At 42.4% G+C, this 25717-nt stretch overlaps 1 protein-coding gene across 2 annotated transcripts in view; it reads right to left on the bottom strand.

Moving 5' to 3' along the window:
• Positions 1-6321: 6321 nt before the first annotated feature.
• The window catches only part of LOC148016479 (WD repeat-containing protein 26 homolog), a 67927-nt gene continuing 48531 nt past the window's right edge, over positions 6322-25717 (bottom strand). For both annotated transcript variants that reach the window (XM_087664506.1, XM_087664507.1), the window contains 2 exons: positions 7797-8423; positions 6322-6982 (listed from right to left, as the gene is read on the bottom strand). In XM_087664506.1, the coding sequence (XP_087520632.1) occupies positions 6815-6982; positions 7797-8423 (795 nt within the window). In that variant the 3' untranslated portion in view covers positions 6322-6814. The remainder of the gene's footprint in view (positions 6983-7796; positions 8424-25717) is intronic.

Below are 25717 nucleotides of genomic sequence, written 5' to 3'. Positions count from 1 at the left end.
GAGAGAGAGAGAGAGAGAGAGAGAGAGAGAGAGAGAGAGAGAGAGAGAGAGAGAGAGAGAGAGAGAGAGAGAGAGAGAGAGAGAGAGAGAGAGAGAGAGAGAGAGAGAGAGAGAGAGAGAGAGAGAGAGAGAGAGAGAGTTATATTAACATCTACAAAAGGCCAAATCGGCCTATGAGACCAAAATGTTACATTTGAGAAATCTAGGTATTTTCCATGTCCCAAAAAAGTTGTCATCTAATACTATGACTAACTAAATGGAGAATAAACATTAAACAATACATAGAGAGAGTGTGTATATTAATGTCTTTGAAAGGCCAATGTGACCCATGAAACCAGACCAATACATACAATGGGATGCATCTCTCATCTAAAAAGGTGAAAGATTGGCCTATGAAACTAGATATTATGAAATATTAAGAAAATGTCCATGGTACAAATGTAAATAGTACTACTAAAAAAGAGAATAAAAGAAAAATGGTAAAATGCTCTTTTCCTCGATGAAGTATCTTTCTCAAGTGGAAATATAGCTTTGTGTGGTTAAGCCTCATTATGGTGCTCAATCTATCTATAGTGGTGTTTGTGTCTCCCCCCAAACAAATGTGGATCTCTTGCTCAAACGAGTGCCACTACTCTTTCCAACAAGATACTGCCTAAAGATGAAGCTCCTCTATGATGTAGCCTTGGTGGTTGTTTGCCAGTAATGATTGAGATCCTGTACTTGATAGTGGAAAAGTCAATGGACTTGGCTATGGAGGGATCCTATGTTATCCAAAAGGACGGTAACCATTTCTTCACATTTCATCTCTCAAGCCACCCTGAGAGCTATCACGATTTCATGGAATTCTGCTTCTTTCATCAAGCTATTAAGAAGTACAACATTTTCATCGTCATCATCTAGACAACTATTGAGAGTGGTCAATTGTTGGTAAAGGAGACTTAAATGATCGAGATACTGCTTAAGAATCTCTAAAAGATTGTAAGAGATACTAAACAATTGCATCTCCAAAATTTTTTGAAATTATTAATATCTCCCTTAAACGTGACTTAAGGGCAATCCCATAGCTCTTTTACTATTCTTATGAGATCAAGGTGATGAAGAAGGTTATCACAAAGATCAAGCCTAATGATGGCGAGTGCACTCTCATTCTTCTCGAGCCATTCCCAATGAAGTTGTGGATTGCCCCGAACGTGCTTTTTCTTCTTCTATAGCAGCTAAAGTATCACCCACATTAAATGGATAGGTAAGGGATCTTGATGTTCTGATACCATTGTTAGGTATGAAGCTTGTGTGTGTGGCCAACAAGTTATGGAGGGTGAAGCTCCATGATGGAGAGAGAGAGAGAGAGAGAGAGAGAGAGAGAGAGAGAGAGAGAGAGAGAGAGAGAGAGAGAGAGAGAGAGAGAGAACTCTTGCAAGTACACAAGTTGAATAGATCGATGCAATAGATGTTGATGAAAGTAAAAGTGATGGCGCTTGAATATATAGGCTAAGCTATGTATTTAACCATTAGACACTTATTTAATGCTACATAATGTAAAAGATACACACCTACAATCACTTTGACACATAATAATGTGTCTTCACACATGAGGATAAAAAAATCTAACAACCTTTACCCCGACAACCAATCAGTTCAAGTTATTAGAAAAAGCATGCATACTAATCCTAAGGATATCCCTAGGATTTGTAGTTTTCTCATGTTGAGATCAAGGGTTTAAATCTCTTGCAAAGTTGCAATCTAATAGCCTTCACCCCAACAATTAATCATGCAAGCTATTAGAAAGAGCACGCATATTAATCCTAAGGATATGCCTAGGATTAGTAGCTTGCTTAAATAAGGTGATGTTCATTTTCACATTGAAGAAATCAAGGGTTTAAATCTCTTGCACTATTGTAGGAATCTCCAAGCCTATTGTTAGGAATCTCCAAATTCCATGTTTTCTTAATTCTAACTCCCATGGAACTCCCACTCCCAAACAACTTGAAGTGCTGAGGCCATCTATGATTTTTCGATTTCCTCGTATGAGAGGAGGGTTCCTCTTACCATTCACCCAACAATCACCCCCTACACATTCCTCATTTCTTTGGCCACATATTCCCATTTCAAGATGGACCTAGCAAGCCCATGAGTGGAAAATTCGTTGAGAACATTCTTGGCACTACCATTAACATCTAATCAAATCCTGCCTTTAAAGATCTCCCTTCTAACTAAAGCTAAAGCTTTTTTTTCCCCAAGCAATGTGCAAGGGGGGTCTTAAAGGCCCATGACCAAAAGACATTGTCTTCCAAAGATAACCTCACGCATGCTTAGTTGATGTCTTTTCTAAAGACCCTTCTTCATGAGGATAGTAGGTCTAAAACAAGGCCTTCTGCACGTACCTCAAAATAGCTTGAGATACAAGAACTTCCTAACTACTAAGACCCCATTTATAACAAAAAATTGTCGTGTTAAGTGAATAAAATTTCCTGGAGTCTCCAACCAGGGAGTATTTCGTCTCCCATCATCTTTTGAGCAATCTCGCTACCATTGCACTGCTTCTACCTCCACATTGATCAACATTAATTATCCCTCTTCTAGACTGCACTTTAGGTGCTCCATACCAATAGGTGTTAAAAACTTTGGCATGCCAAACTTGCCCCATAAGAATTTACCGATGAGAGAATCCCAACCCTTTTACAACTTCTAATTCAAATGCATATGAGGATTTTTTCAAGGCATAACTTTCCTTCAACTTTTTTCCAACGCCTAGAGACAGTTTTACTTGAATTAGCAGTTTGTGCAAATAATGGGAAATCCTAGATACGTGAAGACAAAACCTCTCTTTACCACTTTCCTAGTCCAACCAGATCAAGCAAAGAATCCTCAGTGGGACTGATAAGTCAAGATTTTTGAATGTTGATGCTAAAGCCCACTACCTTATCATAAATTTTGAGGATCTGCATGGCATTTTCTAACTTATTCTTTCGAGCCAAAGCAAGGAGGTTATCAACAAACCCTTCCACAAGCATCTGGTTCCCCCCTATAATGGATACCATCTAATGTGCCTTCTTGCATTATCTCCTCAATCAAGCAAAAGAAAGGATGGGTGGCTAAAACAAACAACAAGGAGCTCAAGGAGCATCCCTATCGAGCTCCTCTCAACATGTCCAAAGGCTCAAAAAGAGATCCATTGATCAAGACAAAGGCTTGGATATTCTTGAAAAGGAGCCATGGAAAGTTGACAATTTGATCAACCAACCCCATCTTGCTCATCATCATTCTTAGATACTCCCAGCTCACCTTGTCAAAGGCCGCCTCTACTTCTATCTACAGCAAGATGGACTTCTATCTAGACATGGAGGCCTAATCTGACACTATATTCACATTAAGAACATTGTCCAAAATGTCCCTTCCCTAAATAAAACGATATCAATGATGTTTGATGTATTTCTACATTAGTGGTGCCAATCTCCTAGCTAAAGATTTGGTAAAATCTTGTATAACACCCCCATTAGAGAAATCGACCTTCATTTTTTAAAGCTAAGTGCAATGGCCCTACTTCGGGATGAGGGAGATTATGCTTCTAGTCCAAAAGCTTGGGAGTATGTCTTTGATCCAGTAATCATTGGTCATGGCCAAGACACAATAGTTGAGCTTGGGCCAAAAATGTGCCATCATTTCCAATGAAAAACCATCAAATTTAGGAGACTTATCACCCATAAGACTTTCCAAAACCTCCTCCAACTCTTCCAAGGTGAACTTCATCAAGGATAAATTTCATGCATCCTTGAATTCATTTTAAACTTGTTTGAGGAATTCCACCGTAGCTAAAGCCTCATAAGTACCTTCTTATTGAAAACAAGGAAGAGAAGTATTGTCTGCAGGGAAAAGCAAATAGTTCTTATCCTCGTATCTACTCAACTCATCAAACCATCTACTCCCTATCTCAATCTCCCAAGCCACATGTGATTTCTAGTTCAGTCAAGCTTGGTTCAAAGCTCGTATTGGAGGTGCTAAGCAAAGGGTGTACTTTTGTTTTTGTTAAACAAAGATAAAAGAGAAAAAAAGAGAGTTTGAGCAACTTGTGTAGCCTCCACAAATCCATCGTCTACTACCAAGAGGACATTCTTACATAAATCAAGTACAATGAATTCATACCGAGATGCAAAAACTTGTACCACCAAGTTCATGCATTTCAGGTCACAAAAAGATTTAAAAGCTTTTCTTTATCTAAGAATTCACATTCTTGTGAAAAGCTACTGTGTGTGGAATGCTCCATTGGTTAAACCTTTATAAACTCTCAATTTTGTTGTAAAAGAATACACTACCCGAGTATACCATAAATTTGCGATAAGACCTCATTATCTAAAAATGACAGATCTTGAGCAAATAGACAAATTTAATGGTGGAGGTTTCCATCCATGGAAAAAGAAAACCATGTATCATCTCATGCACAAAGATCTATGGAATCTATTTGAAGATAATGCAAGAGATGGAGATGGCAGAGATCAAATGATATGTCATTATTGTGGTAAGACTCGCCACATAGCCAATGAATGTTTCCACTACTAACGAGCACAAGAGGTGTAAAATAACATCCATCAAAATTAATTCATGAATGAAGAAGATGAAGAAGATACTTCTGCTACCAACAATAACTTAGACAAGTTGTTTTGAAGAATTTTCCATTGTATCTCCCATAGTGCATATTTGTTTCCCATAGTGGATTTTGCTTTGGCAAAACCCTTGCCAAAGATGTCAAGTTTCAAGCTTTAACTTAACTAAGCTGCTTATGAGCTAGTTTCCGAGCCATTTATTCATGTAGAAGAAAGGGGAACAAGGGCACGAAAAAGCCAACAAGTGTAGGAACTCATCATTTAAGGGGGGTTGTTGAAAGATAGAATAAATGATGTATGCTCTAGAACAAAGGCTCAAAATCTCATAAGTACAATGAGAAAAGTGGAATTACCCAAAGGTTATAAAAACATATACTTGGCTCTCATTTCAATGCAATACATGGTAGTTCTTTTTTGTGTCAACTCAAGACTGTGTTTAAGACTGTGTTTATGAGTCCAAGCTAATCAACTTGGATCCTAATTCACTTGAGTTACAATCTCTCATTCCAATCATGTATTGTGTTTATAACTTGCGTCCTCTCCACCATCTTGGAACCTAATTCACTTGAGTTAGAATCTCTCACTCCAATCATGTATTGTGTTTATGACTTACGTTCACCATACCCAATCTAGCTCTAGATTCATGTTTCTTAACACCTAGGAATAACCACCTTACTCTAGAAGTTTTTAATCTTTGAGGATCAAGCCCATGTACTTTTTGGGATTTCCACCTTTTGGTTACCACATGTGCCTTTGGATTTTGCTCTTACAAACCACTTGCTAGCCTCCTCAATCTCTTTCCCTTTATCCACCTACCTATTGCCATGGCATAGCATCAACAAGATCCAAACCCCGGATAAATTCCGTGTCCTAGGACATGAGAGGCCTCTTTCTTATCAAATACCACTTCAAAGAACCCTCTACCACAACAGTAAATCTGATCCACCACCACCTCCCCTGTCCAATGTGACCTTCCTTGATGAGCCTGCCTTCCTTTCCTCCATCTTGTGCTCCACAAGACGTGAACCAAGATTTCTAAAATAGTTCACAGGTTGGCCTTGATGCAAAAGGAGCACCTTTTCAGAGTTCCATGATTGTTGGGAGCCCTAACCTAAATTGGGACTCGTGCTATAGTGGCTCGATTGATCCAGTGCTGCTTTCATCCAACCCATTAGCAGCGCAGCTCCTAGCCTCATCTGTGATCCAAACGAGCATCACATTTTCATCCATACTCTCCGTGGAGATGTCCTCCACTCCATTCTTCACTTCCTTTTGCTCTCTCTACCTTTGCTCTGCTCTATGCAGGGCCTTGCATGCAAGGTCCCATGCAGAGTTTGCATCGACAAGGCTGCCACATGGACGATGAATGCACATGTTTGATGTGAAAGCCACATTCCCGCGCTATGCCCCTGACAAGCACCAGTTCCTTTACTTTGATTCATACAAAAGTAAACTTTAGAACACGTCAAAAAACTATTAACTTAAAATGCCAGAATGATGGGGATAGATTCCTTAATGACACGCGTTTCACAACACATTTCTCACAACCACAAGAAGAGCGACTATCATGAGCAGTAATCTCAAAATAACAATTTATCAGCAGTTTTTTGCTTTTGTTATCTTTTGTTTTAGACTGTGATGTGCAACTAGTATTCATAACATACATGCTGCTGAGTATACCCTACAAAGTTCTTCTCATGCTGAGTTCTTAGTACGAAATGTGAAGCAACAAATGATCCAAAATACTAATGTATTTTAGGTACTATTTGTGACTGCATAGGCCACACACAGTTGGCTCTATCTGAATAAAAATTAATGTTGTAAGTTCTTACGAACATAATATTTCATAAGCCGAAATGACCAGCAGCATACATTTTACTATGTACAATGTAAAACAGTAGGCATGCTTGGCATATGCATGTTACATAACCTCATTGTTGAAGCACAAATTGTAGAAGATGGGACACCACTTTTTCTAAATCGGATGAATTGCTGTTGACATTCCCTCTCTGTATTCCCAGAGTTTGGAGAGACTAATAAGATCAATTCAAAAATAGTTCTTTTCTGGGGGTCTACCGAGATTGCTTTCATGTTTCTTGGAGCTTCACCCTTAGTTCTCTGCTATACTAATCCATATACACTTAGCCATTTGCACACAAAATAAAAGAATATGAATGCTAGAGACTTAGCTCACTGTACAAAGTAGCCCCTTCAGTTTAGCATTTGTTGGATGAATTCAAACCCCAAATACGAATTGTGTGGTCATCACTTGAAGATGCAAACATGGTGGGGTGGACAGGGCTCCAATTAACACAATTAACTGTACCAGAATGACCAGATAATGCTTCCAACAACTGACCGCTGCTTCGGTGCCATATATACACCTGTAAAGATTGCATGAAAGGCAAGAGATTGGAGTCAACTCACAAATCACAATCCAAAGAAAATCCAAGGTTGCAAAAACCTCTTTCCACAACCTGATGCCCCATCACGCCCCCTTTCTTTTCAACCCCTCTTCCTCACTTTCCCCAAAAACCAGAAAAAGATAGCTCATAGATTTGACTTAGCATCCAACAGGGTAAGCAGAGAAGCAGTTTTGTTCATCATACAGCATTTGATTTAAAATATCATCTGATTTGGCATGGATTGCATGTCAAAACTTGTGGCATAATCCAAACTGAAAGTCACTTCTAATAGTATTTAGTATCACTGGTTTAAATATCAAATATTCTTCTTAGAAAACAGAAACAAAGCACACAAGACAACCTTGGCACTTCACTTCAATCACATCATTCTTTAAAGAAATGCATGGGCTGGAGTACTCCAAGGATTGTGCTGGCAAATGAACCATTATAACTCCGAGCAAGGACACAAGCATCTCAAGGATAGCTGAAGTACCCTTCATACTAACACGACCAATGATTGGATCACAAAAATTCAGTGCTCTGAGGCATGCAAGTTGAGCTAAACCACTCAGCATCAATAACTGGACATGATTTATATCATCAGAACACACCCCCATAAAGAATGTATATAGCATCTTATTTCAGAAAAAGTAAAAAGCATGTTTATGCTTCTATTCCCATTCATCAAAAGAACTTTAAAGAAAGCTAATACAATCAAGTTTACAGATTGACCAAAAATCTGTATGGCATTCATACAGATTGCCAAAGTAAGAGAGAGAAGGAAAGTGAATACCTGTGAATCTTCACTGCCACTTGCAATGAATACTTGATTGAATCCCCCAAAACAGGCTCTGATCGCAAACCGCGATTGCTTATGTCCCCAATACTTAAATGAGAGCATACAACTATCAAAAACTTTCCAAAGGTGGATTTCATCATTCACCAGGTTCACTAGTAAATATTTTCCATCTTTTGATACAGAGAGTGATGTGACATCTGCTTCCTCATTAATGAATCGCTCAACTTTTGTGTGCATACTGAAAACCCTAATGATTTTCCTACAAACACTGATCATATGATTACCATCAGGGGTAATAGTAAGATCACTGATTCCTGATAATTGGGTCTCCTCCCAGCATTCAAGCTCCATCCCATCAACACTCCACAAATAGACACCTTTATCTTCACCACCAGAAACAAAACTCCTGCTGTATGGAAACCAAGCGCACACAGAAAAAAAGATGCCAGGCTTCATAAAAGTGTATATGCACACTCCTGATTTAGCATTCCAGAGTTTCACAACTTCCTCAATGCCACAAGTTAGAATCATCTGATCATCTGGGCTCCAAGTCAACATTGAAACAGGTGCTTGATGCCCTGTCAATCTATGTCTTAATTTAACACAACCATTGTCCAGAACCTGTCCAAAACCACATCATGGGTGCCTTAGTTTTTCCAAAAGATTTAAGGCCCGCAGGACATGACAGCATACAAAAATATTTGCCTTGCACTAATCTACACAAACAAACAGGACCAATAACATGCTAGAAACAAGCATGGTTAAGCAAAAGATAACTGCTAGTAAAGTGTACAGAGGACGAATGAATAATAGTGATGCTTCCATGAATTAGCCTAGCTGTCACTATCTTGGATTACAATCATTAATTCATGGAGCATATGATTAAAATTTCTAAAATTGTAATCTCTTGCAGCACAGTTGCAGGACTTCGTTTAATCGTTGGATTACATATATAGAATCTGAATACCCAAGCAACACTCTCTTTGTTTGTTTTTTGTTTTTTGAGCCGGGTGCCTAAACGGACTCAAAGGCGGAACCCTGTGCCACTAGCTTATGATTTCACTACTTCCTTCAGAACCGAGGTCCTTGGAAGAATCCTCCCAATGAGTGGAGCATGGGTAGGCAACACTCTCACTTTGTTAAGAAAAAGAACATTAAGGCCTGAATCAATGACAATTTTCTGACCTAATTTAAAACCCCAAATTTTTTTTCAAAAGAAAACATTGTTTGATTCCTTTGATACAAAAACTGGCTCAAAACGTTCTATAGAAAGGTCATTATCGCCTAGTTCCTCTTTATCCCTCTATTCCAAATTATCAATCTTCCATCACCCAGCTTTCTCAGCTTATCCACCCTCATGAGTTGCATTCTTCTCCAGCCAACCTGTCCATATCAGTGACATCATCCAGCCCCTGGTGACTGCTTTCTTGCCGGTCTTCATCAACATGCTCCTGATCCAACCTGCCAGCTGCTGTTGGAGACCCTGCATAGCCCTGTTTTGCTGTCGTCAGCCTGCTGCTGCTGTTCAGAGGTGATGCATTGCTGTTTGCTGCAGTTTGCAGGCCCTGGAACCCTCATGTTGCTGAGTTTTCATCCTGGGAGAACTAGTTGATCTTAAAGCCTAACCTTGTGCTTGTTTAAGATGCGTAGTTCACACAAAGGGAACTATCCCACTGGGCCTGCAACCTGGTTGATCTACGTGAGCTTGTAGGGGTAGCAGGAAAATGGGAAACACTTGAGTCCAGCATAACATGTCGATACCACCATCGAATGGTGATAGGCTCATCTTGCTACGAAGGAGAGCAAGTAGTCTCCGGTACCTGTAAAGCACATGTTTGGGATAAAGGCTCCCCCTCACTAGATGAAGCCAAATCCCCCTCATCCACAGAGGAAGGCTCCCCTTCTGATGGCTCAATACCCCCAAAAGAAACCTAGGGGATGGAGATGGAGTAGTTATATTTGAAAATGAAGTAGTAGAAGAAGAAGGAGCTGTCAAAGGAGAAAGGAAAGTAGGTAGAGAGGGAGGAGGGAGGAGGGGGAGGGGGAGGGGGAGGGGGAGGAGTCATTGACAAAGAAGTTCTTGAATAGGTAACCTAGGAGGAAGGGGGGCTGATGGTGGGGGAGGGGATCAATCGAAGATGAAGAACCACCTACCAAAGAACCATCAACAAGATCATCAAAGGCGAAAGCCTCATCAAAGATCACGTCCTAGCTCACCTTGATCTTTTGTTTTGTCACGTCGTGGAGTCGTTAGCCCTTCATGGTCATGCTGTAGCCCATGAAGGTAAGATTTTTCAACTTAGGAGTTGAGTTTGCTCTCTCTTTTCTTCTTGTCCACATGGACAAACGCATTGCACCCAACGATGCAAAAGTGAAAAACGGAAGGCTTCTTTCTAAAGAAAGCCTCATAGGGAGTCATATCTTGTAATGCAAATGTAGGAGACCAATTGCGATGCCTTGTACTACAAAAACAAGGCTACATATAACGGCTGAAGTTGTCACCGATCAGCATCAACTACTTGGACTTCCCAAGGGAGGCCATGCCCATAGGACCACATGTTGAGCTAAAAATGAATTAGCCTAACTTAAAAAGCCCCAAAACACGCCTAATTAATGAAGAAACTATCTTATTTTAAAAAGAAACGCCATCCTAGAGAGTTATTGTGCCCCACATACAAAACCCTAATTTGGGTTTCCCAAACTTTCTATAAATAGGCATGCAACCCAACACTTTCCCTTAATCTCATTTTTCCACGTTTCAAAAGCCGTATCTCTGCTGCCCACAACCTGTTCATGGAGGACATCGTAGTCAAAGCTTTCCCCAACCATCTACTACCATCTAGCACTTGATTCCAACCTTCGCCCACATGCTGAAACTATCGCCTAATACCTTGGAGCTGTCGGCTACTATCAGATTGTTGCATTTGTTGTGCTGACATCATCATCTGGTGTTGTTGCCATCAGCCAGACACTGTCGCCATCTTCAAAATCTGTGTATACTAAGTTTCTCTCTCCTCCAGTTGTCGCCTGCATCTTCTACACAGTCGCCTAATGATTTCAGCTGTCACCTAGTTTTTCTCTCTCCTCATGTACTTGCGTTTTTAGTCTTTCTCTCTCTTAAATTGTTATCTGCATCAGATCTAGCTTTCCTTGCATGCATTTGCTGGTGTTCAACACTCAGAGACTGCCTTGCTAAGTTTCGGGATCCATTCAAAATATGACACTCTCTAGCTCATAACCTCTGCCTTGATCCCAGAGATACGAGAGTTCGAGGTTCAATATTCACTGTGTGGTGTGCGTTTGTTGCGTGAGCATTGTACATTCAGTATTCATTCACTTCATTATTCATTGTGTTCATTGTCATTGAGTTATCCTAACCCTAATTGTGTTCTGTATTTATCAGTCTATGCTTTGTTGTACCATTCATTTTGTGTTTTCTGCGTTTAGAGCATTTCTTCACATGGTATCAAAGCTAGGTTCTCTCTAAGAAACCTTGGCCCTTGATCGAAAAGCTCATCCACAAAAGCCGGAACAACAAAAGGGTCAAATAACTTCGAACATATTAACAACACCGCTCCAATCTCCACAGACAAACATGGACACAAATGATCAATAGTGGGCCTCCAAGCTTGCCTCTCCCGATCTGACATGGACAAGGAGAACTATCCGACTACCATAAAGTCCACAAACCATATCAGATTTCTGCCACTAAGTATAATCTCATCCTTATGCATAGGACTAAGTATAATCTCATCCTTATGTATAGGTACATAGAACTAATGATCTTGCGAGACCTTTGGAATATCCACTATGGACTGGCCATTTGCAAGTGGAACCGACTCCAATTACACATCACTTCCACAATACATCGTTTCTTCAATGCCAAGTACAAGAGATACTATTTCAAATTCTATGCCAACTGACTTTGTATTTTCTATTGGATCAAGAGATGCTTGTTAAGAAGGCAACTCTTTAGAACAACCTTTGATTTCTAAGTAATGAGGAAGACATGTATTTCTTTATGAACTCAAAACTAGGTAAAAACTAAAAGAAAAACTTGTAAGTATTCCATCTCTTTCTTTTTCTTCAAATGATTTTATCTCTCATGGTCAATTTGGAGTAGGTGCAACTTCATCTAATGCATTTAATGGACAAAAGGAACCAACAATGTTTCCCACAACAACATCTATCACAAATCCATTTGGACTACCACCCATCCCTCCCTCATCTTCTGCTACACCTTTCTTTCCACTTCCATTAAGTGCACCACGTTATCCACCACACACCACACCACGGGATTCTACACATTTAGGCACAACCTTTAGGACCTCTGTATACCTATTTTCGAGTGGTGTACCATTGACGAAGGCTCAACCTCCCACACACACACTTTCAAGTTATTCCTCTAGGAGTGCATTCCAAATATACTCAAGTAAGGATCATTTGATATTGAAGTTTCCCTCTATGGCATTACCTAGTGGACCATCTACTCATTATGTTATGCCCCAGCTGACATTTGGACAAGGCTATCGTGTCCCAGTGTCTCCACCTTCACCTATAGTATCGTATGGATCTATGTCCGTTTCGATATCTCCACAACAATCAACACTCATTGGGCATCAATAGCCTATTTCTGCCTATCCACCATTACCCCATCCTCCTTATCCACCACCACCACCATCTTATCAACCACCTTATCCCCCTTATCCACCTTTACAAACACCTCATGGTTCTAGCTCCTCATTCACCAAGCATGGTTTTAATGATAAGACTCATTTCAACAAGTCAAACTACACCACTTGGTCAAATTTGATAAGGCATGTCTTAGACTCTCAATACCTATGGGATTTAGTACACGGGTTGAAACCCCAATCTGATCTCGTACTTCTTCCATATGAGGTCGTCCGTTCATGGAAGGCTCGTAACGGCTCCACTGTTGTCGAGCTTATGCAGGGCTTATTGCCTGAGTTTCACTCTCAACTTCAGCATTTTGACTCAGCATCCAAGCATTAGACACACTTGACTTACCGCTATGCGGCTCGAGATAGGACCCATCGCATCGGTTTGAATCATGAGCTTCAAAACTTTAAAATCCAAGACAAGGATGACTTGAAAGTCAAGTTGGCTAAGTATCAGCATTTTCTCACTAATTTCTCAACCATTAGGCTCCTAAGTTCTCTAACGATCAAGTTACCTTATTCCTTAACAAGCTACTAAGAAAATATTCCCATTTTGTGCATTAAGTGCTTTCATGCTCTCAGATACTCACTTTTATGAGTTTAAGTGTCAATTGTTGCATTACACACAGTTATTCAATTAATTTCATAACATGTATTCGATAGAGGGGGCTTTAGTTGCATCTTCTCAAAGGAGGCAAGAGGCCAAGAGCAAGCAAAACTCAACTCCAAATTAAAATCAAAATCAAAACAAGGAGAGTGAATCCCAAGAAACCACTCGATCTACTCTCAAACCTAGAAGGTAGAATGTAACTAAGGAAAATAGGTATCGTTAACATTGTCAAGAGACTGGCCATTATGATGACAAATCTTAATCTAAGGCAAGAGGCACACAACTAAAATCCAAGAATCAGACCCTTGCACCCAATCAAGTAACCCCCTATGAAGAAATGTTCTAAACACAAAAAGCACAAAATGCACAAACTGATAAACTCAAAACACAGTTAGGATTAGGATTAGGATAACATAGAGACAGTAAACAAAATGAATAATAAAGTGAATGAATAATGAATATACAATGCTCATGCACTAAACACACTATACAGTGAATACTGAATCTCCAACTCTGTATCTCTGGGATTAAGGCAAAGGTTATGAGCTATAGTGTATGTTGTACTCCAACAAATCACACCAAAGGTAGCCTTGGAGTATTCAACACCAGTAAACATAACCAAGGAAGGCTAAATCTAATGCAGATGGCATTGCAAAAGAGAGAGAGAGACTAAAAACACAAGTATTTAAGGAGAGAGAAAAACCGAATAATTGTTAGGTGCAAATGTAGCAAACAATGGTGAGAGAATATCAAGGCGCCAGCCACAAGCTTCAAACGCAGCATTCAAATGAAGAGAAGATCAAGGCTAAACCTACCAACTGATGGTGACAACAACCAATTGTAGGCGACAACATCTAACTATAGGCGACAGCTCCCGGAACCTGGCAACAGCTGCAAACAGGCATGGAAGGCTGAAATTAGACATCGGATAGTAGCAGGTGTCTAGTGGAAACTTTGAGACTGCAATGTTCTCTACGAACCGAGTGTGGGTAGTAGAGATACTACTCCTGAAACCTACAAAAACAAGACTAAGCAAGAGTCGTGAGCTACATGCATATTTATAGAAAGTTTAAGGCACCCAAATTAGAGTTTTGCATGTGAAACACAATAACTCTCTAGGATTGCATTTCTTTTTAAAACAAGAGGTTTTCTTCATTAATTAAGCATGTTTTGGGGTTGTTTTATGCTAATCCATTTTTAACTCAACACCCCCTCTCAAGCCCAAAAGTGAGTCATGAGAAATAAACCCTTGATATGGATTTTTCTTTTACTCCAAGGCGTCCCACCCCAAAGCAACCAAGGCATCGAGCAAAGGGTGCACATAGGTTGCCCAATGACCTACCAAGACTACGGATGCGATGATTATCTTACACAGGAAGCCCAAACGATCACCCCAAAGAAACCAGGGCATCGGACCAAGGGGTGCACATCAACTGCTCAATGATCTACCAAGACTACAAAGGCGATGGTTATCTTGCCAAGGGAGCCCAAGTGATCATCCCAGAGAGGCCAGGGCATCGGGCCAAGGGGTGCAACTTTATGGGATCAACTCAACTCTAGAACTCAATCTTTCCTCTTTATGAGCTTATAGGATTCTATCCTAGTGCATGTACGCAGGTTGTGGAAAGCAGCAGAAGTATGGACAAAGCTTGCTTCTTTGTACCATCAAAAGACATTTGCCCATTGGATTACTCTTGAGAAAAAATTATGGATGCTCGTTGTTGATGATTCTCCTTCCATGAAGGATCGTAACAAGTTGAAGGACATGAGGGATGAGCTTACATCCCTTGGCAAGATGATATCTTTAGAGGATATAGCTATGATTCTTTTGACTCAACTGCTATCTCCCCGATTTTATGTCTTCTGCATTAGCCTTCTTACATCGAGGACATGTGAGAATCTATAGGAGCTTGCCCCGCTTGTTTTGAAGCATAATGAGCATGCCAAAGAGGTAGCCGATGGATCCACCTCCACCAAAGCTTTTGTTACACGTTCGGGAGGAGGGGAAAGAAGAAAGGGAATTCAAAGGCTAAAAGACAGAAGAGTTCTTCAGGCTCTGCCTCCCACTCAGAGAAGCCTAAATGCCTATCCTATGGGAGGGGACATATTCAAAGGAGAAATGTTAAAAAAAATACCCTCACCTTCGTCCAAGAGCAAATGATGGAGCTAAAATGTTCGAGCCTTCTACCTCCACTCCAAAGCTTACCCATGAGTCAGTGTTCCTTCATATTGTTGACTTAAAGGAGCCTTCTTCAATGGTTGCCTCATCTTTTAAGAGGGCTCAGTTGGTTGATAGTGGAGCTTCTATATGACTCCATGAGGTGATTTGTTGCACGATCTATGCCCTTCTGAGGATTCAATCACTATTGGTGACATTGTATCGATACCTATTTGTGGTGTTGGCACTTTGCCTTTGTTTCCTAACCACACATCAAGCTCCCTATCACAGACCCTTTATGTTCCAAACTTGGGCTTTCCACTCCTCTCAGTTTATGGCCTTACTAGGCTTGGTACTCGAGTTGTCTTCACTAAGCAGGCCGTTTGTATTGAGGATTCTACTACATGGGTTGTTATCACAACAAGTTGATAGGAGAGTGGGCTTTACAAGCTCCATTTCCCTTCTCTTGTACAAGGTTCTCCAAGGCCATTGTCTATTGCTACAATCATTCCCACTTGTGCAGCATCTTTTCCACAAGTTCCTTCCCATCCCCCACCCTCTCCTCCGATGGTTCCCTCGTACCCCCCATCCCTTTTAGAGAGGGACAATCTTGGTGATGCTGGCTATGGATTCCCTGGCCCCTAGTGTTTCAGAGGAGCTTTCCCAGGATCGTGAGGAACTTCTTTATCAGTAGTCTTCATCAACGGACTTCATTGTGTTAGTAGATCAGAGACTGGCCGTACAGTCACAGTCGGACTGTACAGTCGGACTGCCACATGGCAGTCCGACCTGTACCAATACAATCAGCTGCATTTTTTATGCGCCCTGATTCTGGCTATTTATAGCCGAGTTTTCAGCCTTCTGCACACATTCTTCTGCTCGCAGGCTGGTGGCTCGCGCAGATTCCGTCTCTGTTCACAGATTTCAGATAGGAGATCGTGCAGACTGCAGCGGACTTGGAGGTGAACAGCAGGTTGCATCGTTGAGGTGGAGACACGCAGTCCAGCGCACTGCGCCTGTGTATATATCTGCATATCTTTGTATACAGCACACTTTATACAGCAGATCTTCATCTTCCATTGTCTCTTTCTCTCTTCTCTCTCTCTCAGTCCTACGCTTCCGCACTGTTGCACTCTGACATGGTATCAGAGCAGTGTTGTAGGGCTGACTGAGTGCAGAACCAACCTAAAGAGGAGTTTCCATCGCGACACAAGGCTGCGTTTTCAGCTTTTGAGGGCAGGCAAGAGGGCTGTGCCTCGGAACAAGATTGAAGCGAGCACGGGCGCGCGGGAAAGGAGTCCAGGTGGTGGATTTGCTACTGTTTACTGTTGTTTGACGAGGAGGAAGTTTGAGTTTTCAACTTTCAAGTGCAGGTTTTGCTTTTTCATCGCCTCCGGCAGGTGAAGAAGTTTCGGGACGTGGAAGAGCCCTAGCAGGCTGGGCTTTCACAGTCAGAGGGGGCTGCTTTTGCGTTTGTGAAAGCATTACAGGTGAAGATGTCTACAGAGATTGACTTGGAGTTCCAGACGATTATGGACGGGAAGGTGCCTGTCTTACCGGCTCTTCCCGCAGATCAGAAGCTCGATGGCGACAATTACCGCATTTGGCGCGTGATGATGTTGGCCATCCTAGAGTCATACGATTTGGTGGAGCTTGTACAGGAGGAGATCGACCGGCCCTCGGTAAGAGATGAGTCCAAACTCTCTTCCGATGCTCGTGCGGAGTTGGCCAAGGCATAGTCTCACTGGGACAAACTGAATGCCAGGATTCGTTCCTTTCTTTTTCTGTCTTATACTATAGCCGTGATAGCCCACATCGAGCACTTGACGATGGCTCGGGAGATATGGCTGGAGCTTGATCAGATGTATAACCGGATGACCCTTATGAAGCGGGTTTCTTTGGAGGTGCAGATGCGAAACCTTGTCCGTGAACGAGTCTTCTTCGTTGCGGGAGCACATCAACAAGCTTAGACAGCTTCAGATGCAGGTTCAGAATGCGGGGAAGCTGATTTCCTCCGAAGACACTCACACTCTTGTCCCAGTTGCCGCCACGATTCGGTGCTTTCTACTCCGCCCTCATTGCTTCGGGGCGTGAGTCCACTCTTCGGTGGGAAGAGTTGGTTCCTATGGTCTTGGACCAAGAGGAACAACTGAAGGGACAAAATGCTTCCAAGACGGAGGCACTAACAGGTCAAGCCTCTCAGAAGAAGGGGAAGGACCAAAAGAAGAAGAAGGGGGATAACAAGTCAAAGAAGGACAAGGACAAGGACAAAGAATCCACATGCCATATTTGTGGCAAGACCGGCCATTGGAAGAAGGATTGCCCTGACAAAGACAAGGACACCAACAAGAAGGACACGAAGGATTCTAGAGCGGTGGCTGCACCCTCATCAGCTGCGTTTCTTCATCTAGCGGTCATTGAGGACTCTTCACCAAATGCTTCTGATGCTGCGATGACAGCTCCCCAGGCTCGAGAGTGGATCATAGACAGTGGTGCCTCCCGGCACATGACTCCTTCATCAGATGGTGTTGCCCAGTTGCGACCTTCACGTGGGCAGATTCTCATTGGAGATAGCTCTTCAGTGTCTATTGCAAGACGGGGTGAGATACAGCTTATTCCAGATGGACGTGGTGGTACCCATACCTCAGAGGTCTTGCATGTACCAGGTTTAGGGTATCATCTTCTGTCAGTTCATAAGATTTGTTCCCTTGGACTTTTGGTGGAGTTTGACAGTGATTCGGTGCGAGTCCTTGATCGTGGGTCAAGGAAGGTTCTCTTATCAAGATATGAGGAGAACGGCATCTACAAATTGAAGTCTTCTACCGCCCTCTCTACTCTTCTTCTTACCTCTCAGACACAGTCAGAGCTATGTCATGCTCGGTTTGGTCACCTCAACTATGATTATCTTCGGAGGTCGTCACGTGGACAGCTTGTTCGAGGGTTGCCGGACATAGTGGTAAGCCAGCAGCCATGCGTCTCCTGCATTCGTGGAAAACAGCATAGGGATGCGATTCCCAACAAAGATTCGCGGCGGTCTACTTCACCGATGGAGCTTGTATCTACGGATCTTTGTGGCCCTATGAGGAACGAGTCCTTGAGAGGAAGCTCGTACTTCATGTTGATCGTAGATGACTACAGCAGGATGACATGGGCCTATTTCTTAGCATTGAAGTCAGAAGCTTTCTCCCACTTCAAGGATTGGCTTCTCTTTGAGAAGAACCGATCAGGCCGGAGATTGAAGACCTTGCGATCCGACAAGGGTGGTGAATTTGTTTCTAATGAGTTTGCTCGTTTTTGTGTAGATAAAGGTATTCACCAGGAGTTTGCTAATACCAACACTCCTCAAGAAAATGGCATTCTTGAACGGAAGAACCGAAGTGTGATCGAGATGGCGCGTACCATGATGGAGCACCGACAGGCACCTCAGTTTCTGTGGGCCGAGGCTGTGGCTACTGCAGTCCACATCCTTAACCGATCCCCCACTTCAGCCGTTGATGGGATGACACCTTTTGAGGCTTACTTTGGGACTAAGCCCGATATTTCTTACTTTAGGGTTTTTGGGTGTGATGCCTATGTTCACATTCCCAAGGCTCATCGTGATAAATTTGAAGTAGCTTCCCGAAGACAGGTGTTTGTTGGCTATAGCTCCCAGTCCCAAGGCTATCGTTTGTATGATCCCGTCAAGCGGGATGTGTACACCAGTCGAGATGTACGGTTCGTGGAGGTTCCGGGCATAGCAGCGGATGAGGAGCATTCCGTTCTTGGAGATCCAGGGGAGAGTTGGGCTCCCGCGACAGTTCCTTTGGAGCCTGCTCCTTTTGATTCCCATTCTGTTTCTGATACAGAGTCTACTGTTCCACCGCTCACCCCCGAGGAGTTACCACCGGTGGATATCCCAGAGTCTTCAGTTGATGGAGAGAGACGAGGAGAGGTCTGGCCTCCTCCTCGTTGGGCCCGTGACACACTCTGTGATTCATGGATCGAGGGGGTCCCTGAGGAATGGGGACCGCAGGATGGTCCGCGGCGGTCACGGCGGCACCAGGCACATTCTTCGGAGCTTGTTTGCTCTAACTATTATTTGATGACCCGTGTTATGCAGGATCGAGAGCCCACCTCCGTGAAGGAGGCTTTACAGTCCGCACCATGGAAGAAAGCTATGGAAGCCGAGTTGGAGGCTATTGAGAGGAATGGCACTTGGTCACTCGTGCCTCGCCCCCCGAATAAGAAGGTGATTGGCGTCAAATGGGTCTTCAAGACCAAGTACCTTAGCGATGGTTCTTTGGACAAGCACAAGGCTCGCCTTGTTGCTAAAGGTTTTGCACAGCGCCCAGGGATTGATTGTCATGATACTTTTGCCCCCACTGCTCGTATGGCGACTATTCGAGTTGTTCTTGCCTTGGCTGGCCATAGGAGATGGCCTGTTTACCAATCGCAGATTTCAGACAGGAGATCGTGCAGACTGCAGCGGACTTTGAGGTGAACAGCAGGTTGCATCGTCGAGGTGGAGACACGCAGTCCAGTGCACTGCGCCGGTGTATATATCTGCATATCTTTGTATACAGCACACTTTATACAGCAGATCTTCATCTTCCACTGTCTCTTTCTCTCCTTTCTCTCTGCGTTCTCTCTCTCTCAGTCCTACGCTTCCGCACCGCCGCACTCTGACACATCGACATTGGTATTCCTCTTGCCTCCCAAAGATCTGTTTCTTCCTTGGTCTTCCACCACATCTCGTGTCATGCCTTGTCATCTGCTACTTGTAAGCCTCAATCTGAGGCTGACAAGGACTTTTGGAGCACTGACAAGTTTGTCCTGTGTGTTTTGATGGGAAAGGATACTCATTCTAGAGTGACCATTTGTATGCAATTTTTGCATTTCCCAAGTTGTCCTTGCCTGTCAGACATTGTCCATGCCTTCCAAGATTATTTCTGCGCTACCTGCATTTTTTTGGCATTTTTGCAGCAAAACCAACATTAAATGCTGATCGACCAGCTTTTCGGCATCCTTTTGGGGCAAGTTGACCAAATTTAGGGATAATTGGCTATTTATAATCTGCCCCTCTCCACATTTCATTATCATCAGGTCATCTTTCTTCTTCTGGCAAGTGCACACTCCGACTCCATCATCTTCCTCCGTCTTCGATGCTGCCATCATCATCAGCTTGATTTAGTGCCCTCACTGACGTTGTGGGGTACGTGCAGGGATTGATCAGTCCTTTCTATATTCAGCATTTGTTCCTTGTTTAGTGCAGGTTTCTTTTCTTCTTCTCTTGCAAATTGTCTCTCTCTTTTCCTTTGTGTTCGAGTTCCTTCTTCCATTGCGCACTCTCATAAGATCCTGACATCCGGCGTTTCCATGGTGGCTACCTTTACACCTTGGGCACGGCACCTATCTCTTGGACTAGCTGTAAGCAGGAAATGGTAGCAACTTCTATAGCCAAGACAAAGTATCAGGCTCTCTTCGATGGTACTACGAAGGCCATCTATCTGAGGAACTTATTGACTACATTACAGTTTCCTTGTGAGTCACCTACAGTTGTCTATTACAACAATCAGAATGCCATACCATTGCCCTTGCGGGATCACCCAATCAGAGACAACACATGGCAGTTCACTTCCACTCATCAGAGAGCAAGTTGAGCTAGGCATTATTCACCTAGAGTTTGTGCCATCTAGTGACAATTTTTTAGATATCTTTACCAAGCTAGTCAACCGGCCAATTCTAAAATATCTTCTACCACAGATCGGCTTGGCTACACCCTCCTCTACTTCATCCAATTGACAGGGAGAGGGTGCTTCCCTCTTATTTCTCCTTCAAGTTTAAGAGGGGCAAATTTTTTCTCTTAATAGTAAGAATGGTGATGCTTACAGTTTTCACTTTCAGATACTTATTTATTTTGTATTGTATAATATGGGCATTTGTAACTTCATTTGCATTGTCAAGATGACATGATTGTAAAAGGGCAATTAGGCAAGTGAACAATTGTCTTGCAAGGGCACTGTCCAAGTGGCATGATTGTATCACATTTTGCATGAGCATGAATACTTGCATCTTCTTTTGCATTATCCCCATACATTGGCATTCCATTCATCTAAATATGCATCTGTGCACATTTATTCCTTTTTCCTCGAAGTGGTCGACTTCGAATCCACTATACTCGTGGCATTGCACATGATAGTCTCCAAAGGCAATATTTTCCCATGCTTGTATGCTAGCTTTGCTTGTCTGGCTTGCTTACCCGTGGTGATACTTTTCTCTCCATATATTCTCCATAAGATTGGCACACATGCATCCCCTTAGGAATCCCTAGGCACTGATGCCAGGAGGCATATTTCACGGTGGATTCCATGAGGTTTTTATTCCACGATGAATTCCGTTAGGTTTTTCGGTGGATTTCATAAAACTATATTTATTTGCTGGAGCTCGTACACTAGGTGGATTCCTTGTGCAAAAAGTTGACAGGGACGCCTGTTCTTTTCGGGTGTCAGGTTAATTTAATGTGCACGTGGGTGATTCTGCAAAATACATATTAAATTAATGGACGTTTATGAGTTTAGAGTGCACTCGAATTAAATTAAGGTTAGGACAAAGTTCCAACCTATTTAATTATTTTGTAGCTAAAGACTGCTAGGTATTCATTTTGTGGGTTTTATCTTATTATTTTCTAACAATTGTAAATGCTTCAATTGATGTGTAGAGCACACAGTGGTGGCGTTGAGAAGCACCGAGTGATGGCATGAATTCAAAATATCTAGAAGAATTATTATTTTTGATCGGCTCGTGCCTAATCACTAAAGGCATGGCATCAATAATTATTTAGGTGCGCTTATCTATTAAAGCACTTGACAAACATTTATTATTTTGTATGCACGTAGATGCTCGGTTTAATATTTCATTATTTGACATCATATTTGGACACAACCCGACTTTTGGGATGCCCAAACGCTTTATTCTTTATTTGGGCAAAAGCAAACACAAAAGCCAAAAGCATGCTAATTGTAAAGTGGGCTATTTTTTAGCTTAGAGATTAATAAATCTATAAATACATGCCTTGTGAAGCACTCACACAAGGCATTTTAATGAAGCTTTTGTAGAGTTTTTTGTTTTTGGGGACCTTCCACCGTTCACTACGCGCATATACAACATCCGATTTGCGCACCAGGCACTTCTCCTAGCAGTGTATGGAACTATTTTGCTTGTTTTATCAAGGTAGTGGAACTATCCATCCTTATTTTCTTGTACTTCAAGACATGGTGACTCGATGGCACGAACAGTGATTTGAAACTCTCATTTAATGCTAGACTTGTGAACACATTAGCCCAACCCTAAAAAAAAACAAACAAACAAACAAACAAAAAAAACAAAAGTCCATTGTTGATTCCATCTGTCTTTGCAAGACTTAGTAGGTCTCTGGATAGCCGACGCGCACCCTTGGTTTAATGCCTTGGCCTCTATAGTCTTGGTAGACCACTGGGCAGCCGATATATATCCTTTGCCTGATGCCCTAGCCACTTTGGGATAGGACATCTTGGGATAAAACAAAAATCAATATGAATGGCTTATTTCTTATGGCTCAATTTTGGGCCTAAGAGAGAGTGTTGAGCTAAAAATGCATTAGTCTAACTTAAATAGCCCCAAAACACAATTAATGAAGAAACTATCTTATTCTAAAAAGAAATGTGATCCTAGAGAGTTACTGTGTCCCACATGCAAAACCTAATTTGGGTGCCTCAATCTTTCTATAAATAGGCATGCAACCCACCACTCTCCTTAATCTCATTTTTACAGGTTTCAAGAGCCGTATCTCTACTGCCCACAACCCATTTGCAGAGAACATTACAGTCACAGGTTCCCCCCACCATCTACTATCATCTAGTGCCTCATTCCAACCTTCGCCCACATCCTACAGCTATCACCTAGTATCCTAGAGCTATCGCCTACTATTAGATTGCTGCGTTTGTTGCTGAGATCATCATTTGATGTTGTTGCCATGATTCAGACACTATCAACATCTTAAAAATCTGTGTTTACTGAGTTTCTCTCTCCTCCAACTATCACCTGCATGTTTTGCATAATCGCCTACTGATTTCAGCTATCGCCCAGATTTTCTCTCTCCTCAAGTACCTACGTTTTTAGTCTTTCTCTCTCTTAAACTCTCATCTGTATCACATCCAATCTTCCCTGGCTACATTTGCTGGTGTTCAGCACTCGGAGGCTACCTTGCTGCATTTCAAAATCTATTCAAAATAAGACACACTCTCTAGCCCATAACCTCTACCTTGATCCTAGGGATACGAGAGTTCAAGGTTCAGTATTCACTACATAGTATGTTTGTTGTGTGAGCATTGTACATTCAGTATTCATTCACTTCATTATTCATTGTGTTCACTGTCTCTGAGTTACCCTAACCCTAATTGTGTTCTGTGTTTATCAATCTGTGCTTTGTCGTACAATTTTTTTTATTTTCTGCGTTTAGAGCATTTCTTCATATTGCATAGGTCAATATGAACTAAGTCTAGTAATGTAGAAGACCTACGAGAGGCAACTTGTAGATAGGGCTGCCTATGTTGCTTGCCCCTCAAGCAACTAGGGCAAAGAGTGAATGGGAGGGAAATCGGAAAGTCCCTCAACTACTATCTTCTTTCGAGAAGCCCGCCTAATAGCATCAAAGTTGAGGTGCCCATAGCAAGTATACTAAAGTAATCCTAGCTGTGGAAAGTCCTCGCCACAACGACTATGATTGTATAAAGCCGACCCTCATGTGTATCTATCCAAAGAATTGCTCCTCTAGAAGCATCCTCCACAATCACTGCATCTTGTGTGAACTCAACACGAGTACCTAGCTATTTAAGACCATGAACGGACAATAGGTTTTAAAGCCCAACTCTAGTACATAAAGAACTTTGATTGAAGAATGTTATCAATCCAACAATAGGGGAATGATCCCCACTTCACGAACAGGTACGGAAAAATTGTCACCAATGGTGACAAATCCCCTCTCGAACTCATATCTTGAAGCCAATCCTATCGATAGGTCATGTCAGAAGAAGCTTGATTGTCCACAAGCAAAGGCTTCTCCGTAGAGGAAGCAAGAGCAGTATCCTCCTCCTTGAACACGTGTATAAAGACGAACTCAATTGAGACATCCCCTTAGGATTCAACTTGTATACAAGATATGACACAAGTCAAAGATGAACTCACTTGAGACATCCCCCTAGGATTCAACTTGTACATGAAACACGACACAAGTCAAACTCACTATGGAAGAGACTAGACATCAAACTCACCAGAGTTGGGGGTAAAGGTGCCTCCGCCTAGCTGCCCGTGTATTACTACACTAACAGTCACCGCCACTGCACACTACAGGTGGCGAGCGCCCGTCACCGTCACTTTATTCTTTATTCTTTTAGTGACAGTTTGAATAAAGGAAGGCCCGGTCACACATTGTGACTGTTGGAGTTCCCATTTCTTGTTTCTCTCTTTCTTGCTCTTGCTCTCTCGCCATAGCTCTCGAGTGCAAGCTTCGATCCTTCTCTTCTTTCAACAGGTATCAGAGCGCGGCTTCCTGACTCTTGAGCTTGGCTCGTGGCATTCTCAGCTTCCCATTGACTCCCTACTTGCATTGGATCTCCTTCCCGGTAGCCATAGCGCATTCTCTTGAGCTCCCGTCACTCCTCGGCTTCCCAAGCTCCTTCCCAGTCTATTGAAGCACCATTAGGGTATTGACATTGAGGTATTGCTTCATTATTTCAGAGCTTTTACTTCAGTCCACAGGTCTAGGCAAATAGGAAAGCCACCATTGAATCTTCCAACCTTCATATCTCTTTGCTACCGGTTGTGGGCTGCTAGAGGCTTGTTCCCAGGCCCCCTTGGCTCATGTTTGAGCCCTCCAACCACTCTAGAGTTGCCACGTGGACCAGCATGACCAGCAACAACTCCATGCAGATTTGCGCATGTTTTGTGGACAGCAACACATCAGTCACTCCAGCCCCAGCTCCAGCTTGGCATTAAGCACTTGTTTGGGGCTCCATTTCAAGCCTTTTGCACATGTATTGATGCTTGGCATTGATCCTTTAGGATTAGGTATTGGTTGGTGGCTGAAAACAGTGTTTCAGGACTATTATAAACAGTCCACAGACATTTGATGCTAGTGCTACATTCATAGTTTATGCCTATGCTTGTTTGGGCATGACTACATAACCGGTTTGATGCCTATTGTATCCCGATTGACTGGGGGATTGAAGCTACATGTAATGCTATGATTTTGGCCTGATTGTAGGGCTGGAAATACTCAGTTTATGATAGTAAATGCATGCTGAATACTCTTGGGCTGAAGCTATCTTTCATGCTTTGACATATGCCTATTGGTTCCGGGTATATGTCTTGGATTATGCTATGATGTATTGATCATTGAGGGATGACTTCGAGCTCGTCATTGGATCCGGATGCTTTTGGAAGCTTGAGCTTA

The sequence above is a fragment of the Lygodium microphyllum genome, chromosome 23 (genome assembly GCF_053477565.2).
Source record: "Lygodium microphyllum isolate KBCC chromosome 23, Lygodium_microphyllum_v1.1.10, whole genome shotgun sequence".
In the NCBI taxonomy this organism is placed as follows: Eukaryota; Viridiplantae; Streptophyta; class Polypodiopsida; order Schizaeales; family Lygodiaceae; genus Lygodium; species Lygodium microphyllum.
Note: the sequence above shows the minus strand (reverse complement) of the source record. Positions and strands in the feature narration are given on the sequence as shown.